This window comes from Mchenga conophoros, linkage group LG18 (genome assembly GCF_057382185.1).
Source record: "Mchenga conophoros isolate Kocher_MC1m ecotype Shallow Benthic linkage group LG18, M_conophoros_male_GT1.1, whole genome shotgun sequence".
Classification (NCBI taxonomy): Eukaryota; Metazoa; Chordata; class Actinopteri; order Cichliformes; family Cichlidae; genus Mchenga; species Mchenga conophoros.
This window is the reverse complement of record NC_140543.1, coordinates 14,298,433-14,319,567: the sequence shown is the minus strand read 5'-3', so window position 1 is coordinate 14,319,567 and position 21,135 is coordinate 14,298,433. Positions and strand designations below refer to the sequence as shown.

At 38.1% G+C, this 21,135-nt stretch overlaps 1 protein-coding gene across 4 annotated transcripts; it reads right to left on the bottom strand.

Annotated features, from left to right (window-relative positions):
* Positions 1 to 4,281: 4,281 nt before the first annotated feature.
* LOC146553400 (macrophage mannose receptor 1-like) lies at positions 4,282 to 19,235 on the bottom strand. 4 transcript variants are annotated; one of them, XM_085254456.1, is made up of 32 exons: positions 19,061 to 19,235; positions 18,502 to 18,858; positions 18,241 to 18,411; positions 18,004 to 18,159; positions 17,646 to 17,756; positions 17,057 to 17,194; positions 16,763 to 16,939; positions 15,764 to 15,918; positions 15,012 to 15,125; positions 14,760 to 14,875; positions 14,471 to 14,619; positions 14,177 to 14,376; positions 13,704 to 13,819; positions 12,884 to 12,959; positions 12,608 to 12,761; positions 12,259 to 12,297; positions 10,826 to 10,989; positions 10,638 to 10,699; positions 10,203 to 10,303; positions 9,935 to 10,077; positions 9,479 to 9,584; positions 8,914 to 9,041; positions 8,552 to 8,596; positions 8,336 to 8,380; positions 8,109 to 8,211; positions 7,419 to 7,651; positions 6,927 to 7,092; positions 6,306 to 6,470; positions 6,075 to 6,191; positions 5,692 to 5,847; positions 5,375 to 5,404; positions 4,282 to 5,236 (listed from the first exon to the last, which is right to left on the bottom strand). In XM_085254456.1, the coding sequence occupies exons 1-32, from the start codon at positions 19,233 to 19,235 to the stop codon at positions 4,995 to 4,997; spliced, it is 4,410 nt and encodes a 1,469-aa protein (XP_085110582.1). In that variant the 3' UTR covers positions 4,282 to 4,994. The 4 variants fall into 4 exon arrangements, with proteins under 4 accessions (XP_085110582.1, XP_085110583.1, XP_085110584.1 ...); XM_085254457.1 differs by having other exon boundaries at positions 12,884 to 12,956; positions 19,061 to 19,221; XM_085254458.1 differs by lacking the exon at positions 8,552 to 8,596 and having other exon boundaries at positions 19,061 to 19,221.
* Between the last annotated feature and the right edge of the window lie 1,900 nt (positions 19,236 to 21,135).

The following is a 21,135-nucleotide window of genomic DNA, read 5'->3' as shown; positions in this document are numbered from 1 at the left end:
AGACTTTGGGATCACTGTCTTCGGGCCTTTCATGACAATGCCATCTTCTAGGGTGAGTTCATCTCGATATGGGTGGTATTGACGAATTTCTGTGGGCAGCTGAGTTTGTCTGCAAGGCCACTCATTGTGACATTTCTCAGTTTCTGTAGCTCTGGATCAGAGGCAGTGTGTTCCTTCAGCTGGGTCAGCCTAGAAGAAGAGATTTGTTGGATCGACATGATCTCGTAGTCTGCTGTTTCATCACTGTGCTGACCTGTCAAGGTTGTGGGAGCACGGGACAAAGTGTCGGCGAGGTACATCTGTGAGCCTTTTTTGTACACCATCTGAAAGTTGTACTTTCATACATGCAGTATGAAAGTCTGAGCATCAGTCTGAGCAGTCTGAGCATCATGCGCTGCAGTTTGGCTGGAGCTGAGTGTATGGGCTTGTTCAGGATAGTGACTAACGGCTGGTGATCGGTTTCGATTTGGATTTGCTTTCCATAGATGTAATCATTGAACTTGGAACATGCAAATACAACTGCAAGAAGTTCCTTCTCGATCTGCGCATAGCGCATTTCGGTCTGTGTCAGAGTACGAGAGGAGTAGGCGATTGGGGCGCCTTCCTGGAGGCATGCAGCCCCGAGTCCATACTCCGAGGCATCACACGTTAGCGTGACGGGTTTCTGGACGTTGTAGTAGCTGAGAGTGGGTGGACTGGTCAGGCTCTGTTTTAAAGCATCGAATGCATCCTGATGCTGCTTCAGCCAGCACCACTGAATGTCTTTTCACGTTAGCTCCCGAAGTGGGGCTGAGAGCTCACTGAAATTAGGAATGAACATTCCTAGGTAATTAATCATCCCTAAGAAGCGTTGGAGACCTGTGACATTTTCAGGTGTGAGCATCTCCTTAATTGCTTTAGTCTTTGCTGGGTCAGGCTTTAAGCCCTTGCTTGTGAAGACATGACCAACATAACAGACTTCTTTGAGAAGGAATTTGCACTTTAGGGGGTTGAGTCTCAGCTTGACTTCCCTTGCACAGTCAAGTACCTTTCTGAGATTCTGTTCATGCTCTTTCATATCTCTTCCGCCGATGATTATGTCGTCGACGATGACAGCACAGGGGTATCCAGCAAAGATCTGCTCCATTGCACGCTGGAACACTTCGCTGGCTGAGTTTATTCCATACGGCATTCTGAGAAAGCGGAATCTGCCAAATGGAGAGCTTAAAGTCATGAGCATGGATGATTTGTGTTCAAGCATTACCTGCCAAAAGGAGCATTTTGCATCCGGGACAGAAAAGACTTTGGAGTTAGCCATTTGGGCGGCTACCTCCTCTATAGTATGCATAGGGTGATGCGGGCATTTCAGCGCTTTGTTTAGATCTCTTGGATCGATGCAGAGTCTGATGTCATCTGAATTTTTTTTGGTGGGTTGCCACCATAGACAACACCCATTCTGTTGGCTCGGTGACAGGGGTGATCACACCCAACTTGACCATGCGGGTTAATTCTGCTTTAATCTTGTCTTGCATTGGAACTGGTATTTTACGTGCAGGCTTTACTACTGGTGTGACTTCTCGGTCTATTTTCATGGAATAGGTAACCAGAAGCTTACTAAGTTTATCTTCGAAGAGATCTGAATACTCTAAGAAGATCTTTTCTGAAAAGGTGCTTTCCACATCCATGGCTACATGGTGGACTTCTTTGTTCAATGTGATTAATTGTAAGCGGAGTGAGCCTGGTAAGCCAAGTAGGGGTTGTACGTCCCATTTCACTACGAAGAACTGCAGAGGGTATTCCTTGCCTGCAGAGTGGCATGAGAGTGTTGCTGTGCCAGCGGTTTGATTTCCTCACCTCCATATGCCACCAGTTTAGTTTTCTGTGATGGCAGGAGTTTTTCATCTTGTCTCAGATGTTCAAAAAGGTCAGCTGGCATGACATTACATTTGGCGCCAGTGTCCACCTTGAGCTCTATGGGTTTTCCATTAATATACACTGTGGTGAAAATTTCATTCTTGTATGGAAAGCAGGGATTTATAGTGTCTATATTAATTCCAATCACATAGAACATTTCCTCATCGCTGCTAGGCGCTTGCATCTCAGTGTGGTTAATGGGTCTCTTTTTGAATTGCCGTGTGTGTGATGACTTGCAGTATTTCTGGAAGTGATTCCATTTTTGGCACTTATGGCATTGCTGGCCATATTTATTATTATTAACCTTTATTTAACCAGGAAAAGTCCCATTGAGATTAAGAACCTCTTTTTCAAGGGAGTCCTGGCCAAGAGGCGACAACATGTTGAAATTATTATGCTGGGCATTTGTCTCTTTTTGCCCCGTGGCTGCCCCCGCAGTTGTTGCAGTTTGTTATTGCGTGAGCGGGCCTCTGTTCTTGTTGTGTTGCACGCCGCTCATTGCCTGTCCTCGTCTTGACTTTGTGTAGATGTTTTTTCTTTATTATGTGATGCAAGGTGTCCACCTTTGCTGCCATTTGTTCTGGAGCTGCTAGAGCTTTTTTGTATGTTGATCTGTCTGCTCGAATATCTGGCACATTTCAATTGCTTTGCTCAAAGTTAGGTCACTGTTGCACAGCAGTTGCTTTCTCATGCTGTCACTATTTATGCCACAAACGAGTCTGTCTCTGATGAGCTCGTCTTTAAGCTGGCCAAATCTGCAACTGCCTGCCTTCTTTTTCAAGTCGCTCATGTAAGACTCAATTGTTTCATCTGGTCGTTGGTTTCTAGCGTTAAACTTGTGCCTTTCCATTGTTATGTTTGTTTGGGAATTACACAGTTTCCGAAATTTGCGCTTGAGACATTCCGGGTCTTCTCTCGATTCTGCTTCTCTCACCAATTGTCTGTGTTCTCCTTCCCCCGCGTGCACAGCGGGTGCATAAACGAAGGCGCGCTCCCGCTCGATGGCTTCAGAGCTGGCCAGGTTTAGCAGGATGAACGCTCTAGTTCGAGCATCCTTATGCTATGAATATGTCGTATTCCTGCTCGAAAACACGCCACTTCTCGGCGATGTTTCCACTGAACACCAATGGTTCTGGTCTACGGAATCCGTCTGACATGGTCATTGATGCTTAATAGCCTTTCCTGCGATAGCCGAGCAACGCTAGCTGGTTACTTGCTTGCTTCGTCTGCAAAGTGCTGAGAAAACTTTGGCCTTACCACTCTGTCAGCAGGGCTGTAGCACACGGCCAAACCACAACTTCTGACACCATGTTTGATGTTCAGCAATGACTCTGGATTCGTGATTACTAGCAAGCTTTGTTTTACTACGTAACTGAGCAGACATTACATGTAAGCAACTCCACACCCGGGGGGGGGGTAGGAAAATCACTATTGGTTGTCCTAAAAGTCGCTAGAAGTCGCTAAATGATGTCATCGCCTAATTTGCATACTTGGTTATGCTAATGTAATTGTAACCTACGTTGTTGGAGAGAGAAATAACATCGTGGAAGAGACATAAAGTGAGTAAAAGACATCCTAAATGCATTTAGAGTTTATTTAGAACTACAAATTAAATTTCTATTAGCAATTATTGTTTTTTTTAATGTCACAATTCCAGCCCTGCGTCGTCATAAATAAGTCTCCAATAACACCAGAAAAAGTCACCAGATTTGTCGCTAGTCGCTTTTTAGAAAAAAAGTCGCTAAGTTGGCAACACTGGGGGGGGGTCTCACCTTCGCGCTGTATCGCTGCATGCGTGCGCAGCGTACTACTCGGAACAGGTATATGAAAGCGGCATTAACGAACAATATTAGTCAGATGTTCTACAATGACTGAAAGGCACAGACAGTTATTTTTGCAGGTTTTTCGACTGTAATTTTAAATCAGAATTTACTTGACAGGTTAGGCACAAAATTTGGGATTTAGTCTGCATTTGGTCTTATTCAATGTCAGGCACAAAAGCATTAGTTTATTGTGTGTGTGTTTGTCTGTTTTTCCAATAACCTGTCCAATCTGTACCCCACTGTCATCCAATGCTAACATTCACACCTACTGTCAGTTTAGAATCACCAGTTAACCTAACTTCATGCATGCCTTTGGGTTGTGGGAGGAAACCTCTCAGACACATGCGAACACCACACAGAAAGCCCTGACTTTACACCCATGAACTACTTGCAAGAGGCAAGAGGTACTAAGTACTAATCACCAACACCATGCTGTTTCATATGTAGATCAAATCTGTTAGTCCAAAGTGTGCCTGAGAAAAAACAAATTACACGGTAACGCTAACACAAATTTTGCTTTTGAAAACTAGAAAGATAGCAACTAAACATACTAAATACACATTAATTGTTTATTGCCAAGTTTAATGTTTATTCAATACCAACAGGCAGTACATTTATGTATTTCAAGACTACAAGCAATGAACAGCTACTAGTGGATCTAAGCACCACATGTAATAATTATATACATTCAATCACAGGGATAAAGAAAAACAAATTGTTATGGGGAAATGTTTTTATGCTTCGCTTCATAATAATAGTGTTCATATTTTACACTGTGCAGCCCAGCTTCTAAACAGTAAACTGTAAGCCATATAAGCCATATGATAAGACCACATGAGATTAACACACAAAGCTGAGTTTTGCAGAATTTGACTCACAAACAACACCCACACACGAACATGAAAAACAGGAACTGCTATGCTTGTTAAATAAAGGAAACGCCTGCGACTCGGTGTGAGTCTCTCTGTTGAGCTCTCACCCGTGCACGTTAAAAATCTCTCCAAGTGTCTAAGTGTTGTTTCTTCACCTGAGTGTTTGATAATTGTTGATATCCTTGACACAAATCAAATAATAATCCTATTCATACAGACATCCTAGAGCTTAAATTGGTCTGTAATGAGGTTGCCACCTCCACTGAAACTCACAGTTAGTGACTTACTGTTAAATAATTGCATGTATTTACTGCATATAGTAAACAACCAAATAATAAATCATCAAAGTGTAATGCATCAGTTTGGAACACAGTAAAGTTTATATCCTAATAGACCCTACCTAAAATCACAAAGTTAAAACTGGTTCAGGGTTTTCTGCATTCTCTATTAGTTTATTGGTGTCAAGCACATCAGGTTGCGATCGTTCACCATTGAAGTACAGTGGATTTTCAAATGTGGGGAAGGGACCAGGAGACTTCTTGTAGAGGAAAAATGCAATGACTACCAGTGTGGAAGTGATCGTAATCACCAGTACAACTACCACAGTAGTGTGGACACGAGTTTGATGAGCTTGATCTCCATTAGATCCTGCAGGTTTAAGCAAGTAAGTTCAGATTTTAAAACATGATTTAAATTTTCACAAATTTTCACTAAATTTTTCACATTATTAGTAGTAGTATTGTTATATAATTAAACAACACAGAGCCATATAAAGACAGAACTTACCATCTTTTGATCCTGAAGTTTGAGGCATCACTAGTGGCAAAAAAACAAAGGAAAAGAAAGAAAGAAATGGTAAAAATGCAAACATATAGGTTTATTAGCTCTCTCTTTCCTGTAAACCATAAAACTTTAGCATTAATGTAAAGTAAGATGTAAGATATCCAATGGTAGATGGCATCTGTGTGGTGTACTAACAAGCTGCTTAGTAACACATGTAATGAGTATTATTAATTATAAATTATTATAGTTGTGCATTTGTTAACATTTTCCTTCAATAAATAATTGGATATAATTACTTCACATTGACACAATTATTTTACCTTTGGCTGTTTTACAGATATATGGTCTGTCGTGCCATCTGCGACCCGAGTTCCAAGTCCCATCTGAGGTTTGGATTGCTCCAAAATCAGAATCCGGCTCATCTGGAGCCCAGTTAGTGAAGTCCAAAATAGTTCTATCCAACCAAAGCCATGTCCCTAGAGACAAACAGAAATGTATTCCTTTTTTCACTTTGCTAACTTACCAATACCCCACTGAATGTGGCTACACAGTTGCTGACAAGAAAGACATGATAAATAGTACTGATTTAGTGGTGATTTGAGGTTATAGTTTGTTTCTTCAATTAAGTCAATAAATTGTTAATATGGTTTCATTAAATAGTTTTTCTATAAACACTAAAAGATTACACTTATTGTGGCCATACCTTTATGAGTTTTAAACAGACCAATCCAGAAAGAGTTGTGTCTGTCTTTGAAATTTGTCACAAAGCCTTTGATGAATTCTTGCTCGGAGGGATCTTCAATGCTAGCCAACACTCCACCTTAAAAACAAAAATCGACTGGTTGTGACAATGTTGAAAACACATATTAGGCTTAATCTTAACACCACATATTTACTGTATAGTGATTCTAAAATTATTCAGCATGTATCTTACCATGCCTTACACAGCTGCTAGCTGCATCTGCCCATTCAATTTCATCTTGGATAAACAAATAACAATAACCCCTATACGGCAGCCATGTGTAGCTCTGTTGGTACTCTAGATCTGTATCTTCAGGACAATTTCCAGGAAATATTGTAGACTCAGTTGGTGCCACTTCTGTGAAGAATAGAAGCAATAATGCTCAATGAATCACAAAATGTTTTACTGTGACTTGGTGAAACGGTTATCTCCTGGGATCAAAATGTTCTGCGATGTCTGTTACTGTAAATTAATGTAAATAATAAAAGAAGAACACTTGAGCTGACCAACAGCCAGCTAAGGAAAAAAAGCCCTCTGAAATAGCTCTTATTTAATGGACAGTAATGGGTCTCAAACACTCACAGGCCATCAAAGTTCTGTTCTCGTTACTCTCACATGATCAGAACACAGAGCACTGAAAATCCTGCCTCTTACTTTTAACTACATCCTTCTAAAGACATTAATAAGCACAGATTGCTTGACATTGGCCAGTTACCTAGCAGTTGCCAATTTAGTGATATCTAATATAGACGTTAAGACGTATAATCAAGATGCCAAAGATGTAGGAAAAATCATTAACTTGTTAAAACATACCTGTAGACTGCATACAGGCACTTTTTATGGTCACATTGCAGAAAGCGGTCCTCCATTTTCCATCCACATCTACATACACACAAGGTTTGTCCCTGCTTGGTTCAAATTCAGCCCAGCCGGCATTGTTCAGATGCCAACCATCAATATATTTAAAATAACCTCCAGTCTGAAAATAAACATGGATCAGATGTTGTCAAATCAATAGTTTTGTGGGGGATGTTTTCTGTCTGTCATACCTTGTTAAAACTGCTTCTGCCAATATGTGTTATATAGATTACAAATTTTGATTTTATTAAGAAGTCAGCAATCTTGGGTCATATGCCATTTGTCATGATTTTCCAAAATAAGTCATTTAATAACTTTATCACATCTTATTTCATACATAACCAAGAACCCTGTATAACTCTTATTTTCAGGTGTCCTGTATGTTTAATCATTTTATAGTACTTTTTATAGTTTTTATAGTAATTTTGGATAGTTGCAGCCTTGTACCTGCTGTTTGTTAAGTCCAATCCAAAGAGGACTATTGAGTTTTATAGCCAGTAGCTCAACATATGCCTGTGTCCAGTCATTTCGCAGGCTGGCCAAGTTGGCTTTCTCAGCGTTACAACGTTTCTGGGCATCATCCCAGGTCAGATTTTGAGTATTAATCTTGATGCTGTCATTTCCCAGAGTCTCATAGATATTATAATCTATGGTTTCAGGTGGTGCTTTAATGTTTGGATCTGTTAAGAGCAAAAATAAAATTAGACATGAGATTAATTCACATTTTTTGCACCACTGCAAACATTATAACTGTCAACAGGACTTTTTATTTATTTTGTTGTGCATTATTTGCAAATTTGTTCCCCATAGCAGGCCAAACACATTGATATGAGTGAACTACCACTGGAATGCAGTTGTACAACAACAATTTAACTTCTTAACATCCACCAGATCTCCAACGACCTCATTATGGGTTAGAGCTGGGTTTACATCAACCTCTCTATAACATTTTCACCTGTTTGCTCAAATGTAAATATAATAATAGAATTAAGGCTTATGTTTGAAATGAAGCTCTTTTTGAATTTGGATCAAATGCTACTTAACACTACCCCTAAATGGTGAGACTGCAGGAGAACAAAATATTTTATGAACTATGTTTAGCCTCTGAAAATGTCTACTCCAAAGAGATGAACTCACCAAGATTCTGTTGACATATATATCCATTGGTGTCATTGCAAGACCTTGTTGTCCATTTACCAATCCCAAAAACAGGATTTCCATTCAATACAACACATTCATCCTGGGTAAGAATGGTAAGTGAACATGATTTTAAAATCTATTTTTTTAAAATGCGCAATTAATTAAGATTACTTGTTGCATACAAACAGTGGTGACATGCTTAAATTAATATGGAAAATCATTACCTCATTCCATCTTTTATAAAAGCTGCCAGGATGACGATGATGTCTCTGCAATCAAAATGATCATTATTAATATTTCATTAACATTTCTATTCCTGGGAGAAGAAAAACTTTTGGTTGGAGTTTGACATTGACCTCTGACCAAGCCCAGCATCACTGGACACATCTCTAACCACACCTACCTGTCAAATCACAACGCATAGCTCAAACTATGTTTACCTCATTCCATCTCGGATACACCATCCCAAAAGGTTGTTCACGTCTCTAAAATCAAAATTTGCTAGTGTAAATATTTCTTTAAAATGTCAGTGAAAACTCAAAAGCTGGTCAAAGCTTGACACTAAATTCTGTGTAGTTCAATTAAATCATAGCATCACTGAATATATATCTGTAACTCGACAAGAAATGCGCATTGGCGACGGCTGCTGTGATTTGGTGCTATATAAATGAAATTTAATTTAATTTAATTGAAAATGTGAAATCATGATACAAAAGCAAGCTGTAAAATGACAATACAGCTACTGATAGTTGTACAAAGGATTAGCTTCACATTACACCTGTATGAGATTGAATGAACTCACAGAATAGCCCCAGTTGGTGTATTGCCTTTTTTTCCCATCGGTCCAGAAAAATCCCTCTTGGCTTATAGCATTCAAACCAATCCACAGGTCTGTAGATGCTGTATGAACCATTCTGGTGATCAAAAATGCTGAAAATTGAAGATACAGACACAAGATATTAAATGTAGGTTTCTGGTTTCTTTTCCATTTTTGGTAAAGTATTCACATCTTCATAAGCTGTATGATATGTTTAACTCTTTCCTCCATAATGACCTCCCCTGTGCCCTTAATGAGGAGTTTTGAAACCTTAATATACACCAATAAAAATGTGGTTTGACAACCATTTGAATGGGCTTTAGGTTTTTCCAAACTTAGCCCTAGAAATATGTAGCGCTAAGTACAGACAGAGATCAACCACACTAACTTCAGAAGCACACCCAGTAATTTTGTTCTGGAAGCAGACCTAAAATATAACAGAAACCATTGAGTCCAGAAAAGAGAAACAAGGGATACACCTAGTAGGTATTTAAGGGGGAAAGAGTTAAAGTTTAAATCCAAATCTGAATAAAACACAATTAGAACTAACCTTGCACACTTCTTGTAGGTATAGAGACTAAATTGCCTCCCACCTCAGTGCATTTTGACCGTGCATATTCCCAGGTGATCTGCCTTTCGTTAAAGATGTTGTAACACTGCAGAAAAGAAATGTAATTATTATTATGATAAGACTTAGGTGAAACATTTCACCACTGAAACCTGTGTATTTTAGATGATCTCATTTATAATTAGTACTGAATGAAGTACACAGATGGAGGGGTCAAAATTTGCTGACTTTTTTTAATGCCACTCCACATTCGACAAACTTCTTTCTGCTTCCTTCATTCTCCTTCATTCGTGTTTTATTTAGTTATTTATTACATTTTAAAGAATCAACTTGACATTTGAAGCCAAATAAAGGCTCAATGTAAAATTTGATGGTGGGCCTCTGCTGTAATGTTGTCATTTTAAAAACTTCTCTGAAATAAAGGTTTAAAAGTCTGACCTTTGTGCCAAATTTCATCCATCTTTTTGGGCAGCCACCTGTTGGAGCAACTGTTGGGGCTGCAGTGGTGTTGGTTGGCAACATCCTTCCTCGCTTGCAAATAAATGAAAGCTCTCTTCCACAATTAGAAGTCCTCCAGAAGCCTATAAGATCAACAAAGAATTCATTAGGAACATTATCCTAATCCATTAATCAATTATTTTAATCCAGACATCGTGTCTAGATTTGATCATTTTTCAATTCAAGCGTTCAGCGCATTTTTACTCACCCATGTGATAAGACATAAAAACACAGTTTTGATCAAAGCCACTAGTGCTGGGTTGATCTTCATCCCATCTTCGAAATGACACTGGAGTACCATCCATCCACCTTAATGTAGAGAATTATGGTTAAATTTTTAATTGTATCATATGAAAATATTCATCATTTGATGTTAGACTTTTTTGTATTATGGTGTCACTATTTCTATTCCATAATAAATAAACAAACATGTGACCACATGGATTTAGTTCACTGATGGCTAAAAAAGAAAAATCTTCTTTAGATCAAATGACAGGTCTTTTGAACTGATATCTGAAACTTAACCAGTAAAAAAAAGGAAATGTACCTCATTACAAATCTAATAGGAAATGCACTTCTTATCAATGATCATGAGTTGGCCTAAAAGCTCCCTTTTCCCCTTATGGCATTAATGATTACTCACCAAGCTGACCCATCAAGATCCACAGACAAACCTATATAATAACGCCCATAGCTTCTGGATATCTGTAGACACACACATAAATATGCACAATTATCTCTAGTGTGTGTCACATTCTAATGTTTTCAGCCTGCTCTAATGTATTAATAAAACAAAACAAAAAAGTACAAATTAAATACATAGATATTTACCTGTTTCCATAAGAAAACATTTTCCTCTTTACTGGTTATAGATACTAGGTCACTGTGCCTCTGCTGACAGAAGTGACGAGCATCTTCCATGGGCATTGACATTCTGTTAATATAATACTGATTCCCTCTCCGCTCCAGCCAACCATCCGAAGTGGTATTGAATTCTGTAAAAGTTTAGAAATACATTGATAGACTTGTCAGTGTTCTACCGTATCTTTTGGTCAGATCCGTTTGTCCAAGGAGACCCAACCTTAAAAAAGAGCAACTAAAACACCTGGTGGCCACATCAGACTTTTGAAGAGGGCTGAAGGTACACAATGAATAAAAAGGTATAAAATGTAAAATCTATCCCATTGATATTCAGATCATCCCAAATATTTTTCAACTAAAATTTATTTTTATTCATTAATTTCTTCAGTGATGTCATTATCAGAGGTGGAGCAAGTAAAGTACAAGCATTCTTTACCCAAGTAGAAGTACAGATATATTTGTTTAATTAAAAAAAGTACTAATTCAATACTAATTCAAGTTCATTACACACTCACTCAATTCTACCACCTATTTTTTATGCAAAGGTAACTGAACCTTGTCCTGTATTAATGTCATTCTAAAATAATATTATTATTACATGAGAACACAAATGTTATTCCAATCTAAATCTAAACCTAATGAATGAACTTTGCTTAAATCTTTTATGTAGGACACAAGTAGTTAAAAAACATTTTTTAAAATAACCATTTTCAGTTGTCCACATCGTAGAGCGTGACTTTGCCTCCACACCGCCACCAAATAATTTTTAATGTGTTCTCCAGTAGATTTTCTTAATGTGCAGGGTTTGATCACTTCATCACTTTGTGGATTTACAAAACTGAATTCAACATGATGTATGCAGATGTTTCACAGCTATACTAACAGTATACTGTATATTGTCCTTATACTAGACCTTTAAAGATGGTAAAAAGGTGGATGCTTAATCTAAGCATCACATGCTTAAATGCAAATTAATATACTACATTTACATAACACTGATCATGAGCACCACAATATGAAAATGGATAGAAATTATCAAAACACATCATATACAAATCCAATATGTAAAAATGCTGATGATTACATGCAATCAGTTTATGAGGTGTCACTAAGCAGTCCTTATCTTTAAATATAACCTCTCTTTTTCCTCCTTAGTTTTTTTCTATATTGGTCTCATGCTCTATAAAAAATACTGTTTATAATTTATAGTATAAGTTTGTTTATTTGAAAGGTAACAATGAAAATGATTTATCAGACTGCTTTGGGAAATTGCAAGTTTGAGCTACAATGCAAAACCACCAAAAAGGATGAAGCTGTACTCGGGCAAATCCGCAATCCAGGTTTTGTAGTGCATATGTGTTATTCACCCAGGTTATGTTCAAGGTTAATTCATGTGAACTTACCCACCACAGTATTATTCGAAGGTAGTTTTGGAGTCACTCCTGCAAGAACACAGACAGAAGTCCATTTTATTCAAAGGAAAGGAAAGCAACAGTAAACATGTGGTGGCACTCTGTAGTCTACACTGCGGTATACTGTAATGCAGTCATTATTTTTAGTCCGAAATGTGTTTCAACAATAGTGACAATTTCTCCAATCATATACACTGAAATCATGGCAAGAAGAGATTACATAATATTGTGAATATTAACAATAATCTCTTCACCCCTGAAGACAGAAAAGAACATGCATATGAAAGTTAGTTAAAAAATGTTCCAGCAGTGAGACTGGTCAGCATTCAGTCAACTATACCTGCACGGATCTGACACAACCAGTCATTGTAACTGTCACAGTTCAAATCATTCCAGGAACCTTCTTCATCCCAGTTATGTATCACAAACTCAGCACAAGATTCTGCATTGTTGAAATTGTTTGGTTCTCCTTCCTGCCAGTGCTGGAAATCTAGCTGTTAACAATAAGAAACAACAATATTATGTTGAGTTATTGTAAATATTTTATTAAAATAACATTTAATGATTTAATGACCAAAAACAAAAGAACAACAAGAACAGAATGCCATTAACTTACTGGGCTTCCATCAGTCCAGGCATAACCAGTGGTTGTTTCAGGAATGTGAAGTCCAATCCAGGCTTTTCCACCTCTGCTGTACAAAAAAGGAAACGACACTCTCACTGTCTTCTAAAGTACTAAAACAAACATTTTAGCTACATTTGCAGTTAGCTGATGGTGTCAGTCTCATCAGAGAAGCTAAAACATGTCCATATGTTTTCACCCTACAGGCAAGATGTGGTACTTCAGGTGATGAAAGTCGAAAATATGGTGCATCTGAATTTGCTACTGCATAGAACAGCAGTCCCCAACCCCCGGGCCTCGGACCGGTACCGGTCCGTGAGAGTTGAGGCTCAGGTGTGAAATGTATGGTTTTCAGCGTTATTTTGTTATCGTTTTTATCGTTAACTCAGTTGTCCTGGGTCTTTTCACGTGTGTTATGAATAAATCTTCTTTTTTTCGGTACCGGTACTAGTTGTATTTTGTTGTATTTGCCGGTCCGTGAAAATATTGTCGGGCATAAACCGGTCCGTAGTGCAAAAATGGTTGGGGACCGCTGGCATAGAACACAGGTCAGATAAGTCGGTGTGAAATGTACTACTATATGAATGCTTTTTTTCAGTAGGTTAAAATACCAACATGGTGTGTTGTGTGAATGTGAAACATATTTGCCAGCATGCTGAATATTTTTAAACAGGATTATTTCACATAGATGATCATTGTCTAGAGTTTGATCTTATGTTAGGATAAACTAATGGTTGTATGATTTAGACTGGAAAATAATTGACAGAAGATATTATAAACAGTAGTTGTTATTGTAGACTAAGTCATGCTGTACCTGAACAGTCGTAGCTCAGCAGAACTGTGGATGCTAAGCAGATCTCCTCCAATGGCCCTGCAGTAATCCCTGGCCTCAAACCAAGTCTTTTCTTCTGAGCGAGGACCTGTAAAAAACTTCAAACGCAAGACAACAACTCTGTAAATTTCTCAACCGCAGATAGTTCATGCAATTGAAGGTAATTGAATTTAATTTAATTTTGTGAGCACAACACTGAATGGAGTCCTGAGGAATAAGGAGAAATAGAATGCAAAACACGAAGAACAAGTCCCTATCGTGATGAATGAAGAGATTCTTAAAACTGACAGGTTGCTAGTGTATCATAGGACTAACACACAGAGACCCAGTTACACTCACATTCACACTTATAGCATATTTTGGCTGACATCGCATTGCTGTAAAGTGCCAGTGCTAAATACTCCACAATAGACAAAGTTTCTTTGAGTTCACTCAAGGCTGACCGAAGGTTGTACCTTAGCGCACATAGCTCTCGTTCCCACTCGAGTCCAACCCTCTGGACATTTAGGAGGAGCTACAGTTGGTGGTGGAGCAGTTGGAACCATCCCCTCTGCCATGTACTTGCAGATATATTTTTCTTTGTTGGTGCAGGGAAGCAGGTCCCAAAGTCCAGCCAAAACCCCAGTTGTCATGGCAACACAACCCTGCTGGTAACCTTGGGGCATTGAGGAAAGCAATAGTCATGTGCAACTTATTGGGCTGCAGTTTATTCCTGATATTTAAGTACAGAAATTCAGATGCATCCATACCTGGCATTTGACTATTCCAGTGAGTGAACCTTACTGTGGGTGAGTTGGTCCACTCAAAAACATCAATATTCTTTTGATTTGAGAGCCCTATCCAGAAGTGTTTCTCTGGTCTCAACCCCACCAAGCTGACAAGGAAGGCATTATCCACCCTGCAAAAATGTATACAATTCATGGATTTCTTGTCATTTTTAATATACCGTGCAGCACATGCATCTGCATGCATGTTTGTGGATTTCCCAAAGAAGTCGTTATGTGATTTATAACAAAGATGAACTGGTTGTTTTCTTACCCATTTGAAACATCAGCTAAGTATGAGTTTGAACTCTTGCAGTCTTCACTAGCTTGACTGAAAGTCTTTGTCTCAGTGCCTACAAAGTAGCAGTAGGAGCCATGTTTTTTCCATCCCTATAGGAGAGTAAATACATCACAACTGAGGAGTACATTAAAATTTCATTTATCTATTTTTAATCTGTTTTTTAGAATGTACTACTGATTTCACAAAGTGAAATTTGAACCTTAATCATGCTTTGTTATTACTCACGGCTTTACATCCGATGTCTATATCTGGTTCATTTCCAGTGCTTTCAGTGGAACTTTGCTTCATACAGATAAAGCCATGTTGCTCATCACATGACCGATCTGCCCAGTTCCCGTTCTGCAAGAACAAAAGCATTGTAAACACTTGCAGATTTGTGGGCTGGATTGCTGAATCAATAAAATTCAAATATTTAAAGCACTGTAATTACAGTTACTCCAAGGTTCTTTGGTATATTTCTCAGAATGCTAAGCACTCAAAGTGCTTATATTTGCAGTAAAACACTATCACATCCAAAAAGCCTGTAACTTGCCCAAAACCTTTAAATCATGAAAGGTTTTAAAGTTTAGATATTTCGTAAGAATGACACATGGCTATAGAAGTAAATGCATTGCCTTCTAATTCTAAAGGAGTCTTGTCGTGTTTTCTCTCACAGTGAATCTACTTTACCAGTCTACCACACCTAAGATACTGATTTCATAACATTCAACTTTGTAAACCAGTGTGGAAACTATGAAGAAAAATGTCGGAAGAAAATATTCTGCAGCTCACAACTAAGTTAAAACGGTAGAAAAATATGTAAAATATCAGTATTGTAAAACATGTACTCTAGAAACAGCACAAAAAATACAGTTTAATATTTCTTGCAAAACTTTTTCTTGAAGATCAATACATCAAGGGTAGTGGATTATGCTTCCTCCATGCATGATTTGTCTAGCTAAACACATATAGATGAATAAATATGCACAAGGTCTTACCTCTCCCCTGATGAGAACACAGTCATCTCCATCAGTGGAGAGTCCTGGTTTTCCATATTCCCAGCTGGTGAAGGACACATGAGACTGGTCACTCCAATCAAACAGTCCCTCTGTCCTAATGTCATTCAGTCCAATCCAAAGCTCATCAGTGGATGCTACAGAAAAATAATGGACCAAATATCAGCCAGAAGCTCAAATTTCCCCATTGCACTGAAAATTACTTGTACAGTTCATAGACTGGTAAAGAGCGACAGGCATTGTCTAAATCGTACTTTAACATATGAAAAAATCAACAGCTCACACATGCGTGGAAATATTTGACATAGACTCGCAGCAAGCTAGAGCTGAATGAATGACATGATCTCTATTGTCACTCCTAAATGTACAGTCATGCTGCCAGTTATTATGTGTAAAGTGTGCATGTCATTCTCATCTGTTAAGGCTTTCTTAATAATTAGTCTTTTATACAAAATTCAGTATTTTTTTATTATTTGCCAGAGTAAAAACAATTATGATATAGGGATGAATACAGCACTCTCTCAGTGATATTACGAAGTGAAACTGTTATTCATATATTGTTATTCATATATCACTGGCTGTTTATGTATTAGTAAACATTTTGGTTTTAATTAAAGACAAACTTGAATAAACTCAGTAGGTGTAAATAGAAACTGGATTAGGTGGAATACACATTTTGATTAGGTTTAGGTGAGATAGACAGTTTAGTTAGAGTTTAAAAAAACACGATTTAAATTAAATGCAAATAAAGATGTTGTGACCTAGCCTGTGTACTTTTTTTAAACCACAAAATATCCCTAAAGTTTACCATATCCTGCCACAACAATAAAGAGTTTAATGATGCTATTAGTGAATTACAAACTGGAAACTGATGTGTTCAATCTCAGCACATGTGCACCTTGTCAAATGTATGAAATATATTTGCTGTTGGGAATCTGTTTTATATTAACATTATTTCTTGGAGATATGATTGCCACATACCGTATCCAAGCTGAGAGATCACAAAGCTTTGATCCTCCACATTTCGGACGGTCGCTAAGTCGCCGCCTTCTGCACGACAAGCTTTCTGAGCGCCAGACCATGTTTGAGCATTACGCTGAAGATGAAAACAGTGGCCATTGTAGGGAATCCAAGGTGTTGAGCAAAATCCTTGTTCAACTGATGATGAAAAGAACAAATATATAAGAACTTCACTTCTGATGTCCCCCAAGAAACTACTGCAATCTAGAGAAATATTCAAATCGCGGTAAAACAGAATCGAATTTTTTTATATACTTTGTGGAGGTGCTGGTGGGACCCCATCTTTGTAGCAGATGTAGCCCATTTTCTTGGTACAGGATGAACTTTGCCAAGAGTGCTCTCCAGCAGTGTCAAGAATTGCACAGTTGTGTCCTGGATTAGGAAGTGGATTCCCTAAATCAAGATAATAATGATGATGGTTAACACTCACACATTACCCAATCATGCACAATAAGAATTTTAGGAGTACTTTAAATCTTTGAGTAATTTGTAACAATATTGGTAGTATTTAGCATTTAGAAAAACTAACAAAAGACGGATAGAAAATGAAAATACTGTATTAGTTGTTAAAAAGATAAAAATGTGTAATAATTAGCCGAAACTTGGAGACATGAATGAATATTTAGTTGTTGGTTTTTTTAGGTTTAGACTGTTGTACTTCTTACGTACATGAATTCTTGAAAAACCTTTTACCCTAAGAGTCTAGTTGTCACAGGAGTTAGGCTAACAGATTATATTTGCTTAACACTGTAATTTTCTGCAACTTTTCAGTTAATTTCCAGATCGCTCAGATGTTTTGAGGATTATTGCTGAAAGGAACTTCGTCCTTGCAGGGAGGACTTACCAGAATCCCATCGCAGATAACGGAAAGGTTTGCCATCAGTCCACTGCCAACCATGTTCTGGGTCCAAAACTAACCCAATCCAAAGTTTTTTTCTCCCTGCTCCCAATAATGCTGTGTGTTCAAGTGTTTACGAGACAGCGGGACGAAAAAAGAAAAGCACTTATTTTTCTTTCCTGAATTAAAATATCAGCTTTACAAAAGTCAGTTGGTAGGAATAACACAGATAAATACTAAAATATAGTGCAGGTTCATGCAACATCAAAAGTATTTGTAATCCAAAATCTTGATTATTTCATTTAAAATTCAAAAAGCTGCATCTGTTTGAGCTCTGGCAAATATCCACCAGGTGGCACCTCACCTGAGATCAAAGCTTGCTCACTGGGCTCCACAATACTGACCAAGGAGGCAGCCTGCTGTTTACAGCTGGTATCAGCTTGTCCCCAAGTCAGAGATGACTGTATGTTCAGCTGGTAATATGCTCCTGTTATGAGATTTTTTCTCCAGTGATCTGTGGCTGTATTTTGACAGAAAAAAAAATGAATTCAAATAATTCTTACATTTTCACTCCAGTGATGTTGAAATTTGACAAACTCACAAGTGGTTGGGCAGTATCCCCACTGTTCACGTTCAAATTTTGTTTCAACTGCACACCATGGTCGCTTTGTTGAGGAGTCAAATGTAGTGCAGTCTCCATACCACCGGTCTTTGTAAAGGAAGGGAAACATGCAGATCTTTCCTAATGCATTTCCCTCAATGGTAAATAACTCTGGAGGTGAAAAGAAAAGGCTTCAGGTTGGGTCAAGTGGCTATAGACAAATGCACACTTACACATAAAAGCATATGTTTTATACTATACCTCTGTATGTTCTTGTACAAGCACCGCTTGAGGTCCCTGTAATTGTGAACTGGTTATTTGGTCCTGTTGTTTTTGAGAGAGCAATTGTTTCATCAGCTTTCATCTCAATGAATAAATTATTATTTTTGAGGGCAAGCAGAGTTCCATTCCTGCATTCCCACTTTTGCAGGTCGCTCTTGTCATCACAGTCATACAGGCTCACTTCACTTCCTATACTTTTGCCCTGAGCTCCCAGGCATTTTTTAGTTGTGGTAACATAAAGCCGGTCATCAGTCGTCCAGCGTAGGTCAAGGCAGCGGCTAACCCTTTTCAGCAAACAAAAACCAGTGGCTTTGTTCATGAGTGAAAACGGGGAATCTGCAAAGGGGAAAGTTAAAAAAAAAGATCAGCCTGTTGCACAAAGTTTATTCCAGTATGGATTCAAACAAGCCTTTAATGAAAGCCGTGTTTGAATCAATAAACATCCTAATATATAAATATATTTCCCAAACAATTGTGGGGTTTCTCAAGGCTTGGTCATGACAAATCGTTAAATCAAATGTTTGAGCTTATACTGTACCATTTGTTGTTGAGCATTGGCATGTTGTGATGAAGAGGCCAAAGACTGCTAGAGATATTCTTGGGAGCATCATTCCTCCAATCAGTCTCAGAGCAGTAGACAATGTCCATGCATTGCAAGCAGAGGACTTATGTGCCTGAACATGAAAAGGAGGCAACCTTAATATCTCTGACATGACTTTGTTTCCCCCCCTTCATTGAGAAAGTCTCATGTTTCACATTGGCACATTTCAACATTTTGCTACTGGTACGTGGGTGGACAGGAAGGAAGGAAGGGCAACATACACAAAAGCACACAAACACACACTCTTTCTGTTAGACTCCAGACACGGCAAAAAGCTGTCCCATTCACTTCCCCTCCATAGGAAGAACGAAATGTGTAAGACAATTTGCTAAACATGTTTCATGAATCAGCATTAGTGATCCAGAGAAACAGTAATTCACAAGCTTTGATGCAGTACATATGGATTTATAGTGTTGCCTTTGACATCTTCCTTATGATTAAGTAAGGGTCAGAATCACAAAGTTCCTCACAGTACTACAGTACCATAATACTGTAACAATGTTATCAGGATAAAGGCATTCAGCAATATTCTACACAGCCCAAGATTGTCTACTATCACACTCAGTGATATATTTGTTACGAATTAAGAATATTGCTCTGAAGAGGCAAAGGCAGGAAATGTGCTTCTATTTATTTGTACACATATATTAAATTCATAATGAATTTTCTGTGTAGAGTTTGCATGTTCACTGCAAGGCTGCGTGGAGTCTCTCCAGGTTTTCTGGCTTTTAAGCCAACAAGTAACGTACCCAATGGCATGTTAGCTTATCTTGTGATTCTAAATTGGCTGTAGGTGCAAATGTGTGCAAGTGAATGGTTACCCTGTGTCTCACCCAATGAAGCTGAGGTGACTGATGCTACCAATGCTATAATTCATGATGTTATGACAGATCCGGGGGGGGGGGGGGGGGGGGGCTGTGTGCATCCTGAGTGTAGTAACATAATGTCCTGCTTTACGGAGTAGGCATTCAGATGTTTTTCTTTTTGTTTGGTTTGTTGTGTTTTGTTTCCAGTTCTTCCTTAATATCTATCACTGCATTTTGTATTTTCACTTCCCCTTTGGTTATTCTCCTTTTTGTGGTGGCACATTGTGCTGAAGTATGAACCTTTGTTACCACGATGATGTTTTTATGATGCCTGGATGAAGCTGCTACACTAATAAAGCTCGAGCTTTTGTTAAGCAAAAAATAAAATTATACTTTTTTCAACATATTTAGAAACAAAACTATTATTGTAGGGTAAATCAAAAGAAATACCTTCAAGAATATAAACACAAATGCTTTGCAACAAGGTGCAAACTATTGTTTACACAAAAAGCCCAGATTAGACACAAAAATATCTAAAATAGAGTGCACAGTTCTGAAAAAAAAATCTTTGGAGAAATGAAAGTAAGATAAATTTGGATGATGGGAAAAGAAAAATGCAAAGAAAGAGAAAAACATTAACGATCCGAAAAATTATCCGACAAACATGGTGAAGGCAGTGTTATGGTATCAGCATGTTTGGCTACCAGTGGGACTGGGTCACTGGTGTTTATTGATGATATTAATGCTATTGATGATAGAAGCATCCGGATGAACTCTCTGCTCAGATTTAGCCAAATCCTGGAAAACTGATCGGACAGAGCTTCACAAATGGATAAAGTAAAGCTGTTGGTTATTTAAGATGTTCTTAAATAACCAAGTCAGTCAGCTGATCTAAACCCAACAGAGCATGCTTCTCACAAGCAAGCAGCAACTAATGGTGGCTGCTTTAAAGGCCTGGCAGAGCATTATTAGGGAATAATTACATGTGATGTACAAGGGTAAAAGGTGTGTTATTTCAATTGCTATCCAAGTATAAAAAACAATCCTTATATCCTTATATTAGTTTGTCCAGATTTTCCTGGAGCCGACCCAGTTAGAAGGTCAGATCAGACCCAACAGGCTTGACCATTACATCTTTTAAACAGGAAGTTTACTTCACAAAAAAAGTGAGAGGTCTCCACTTTTGTATATTTATATCAATTTTAA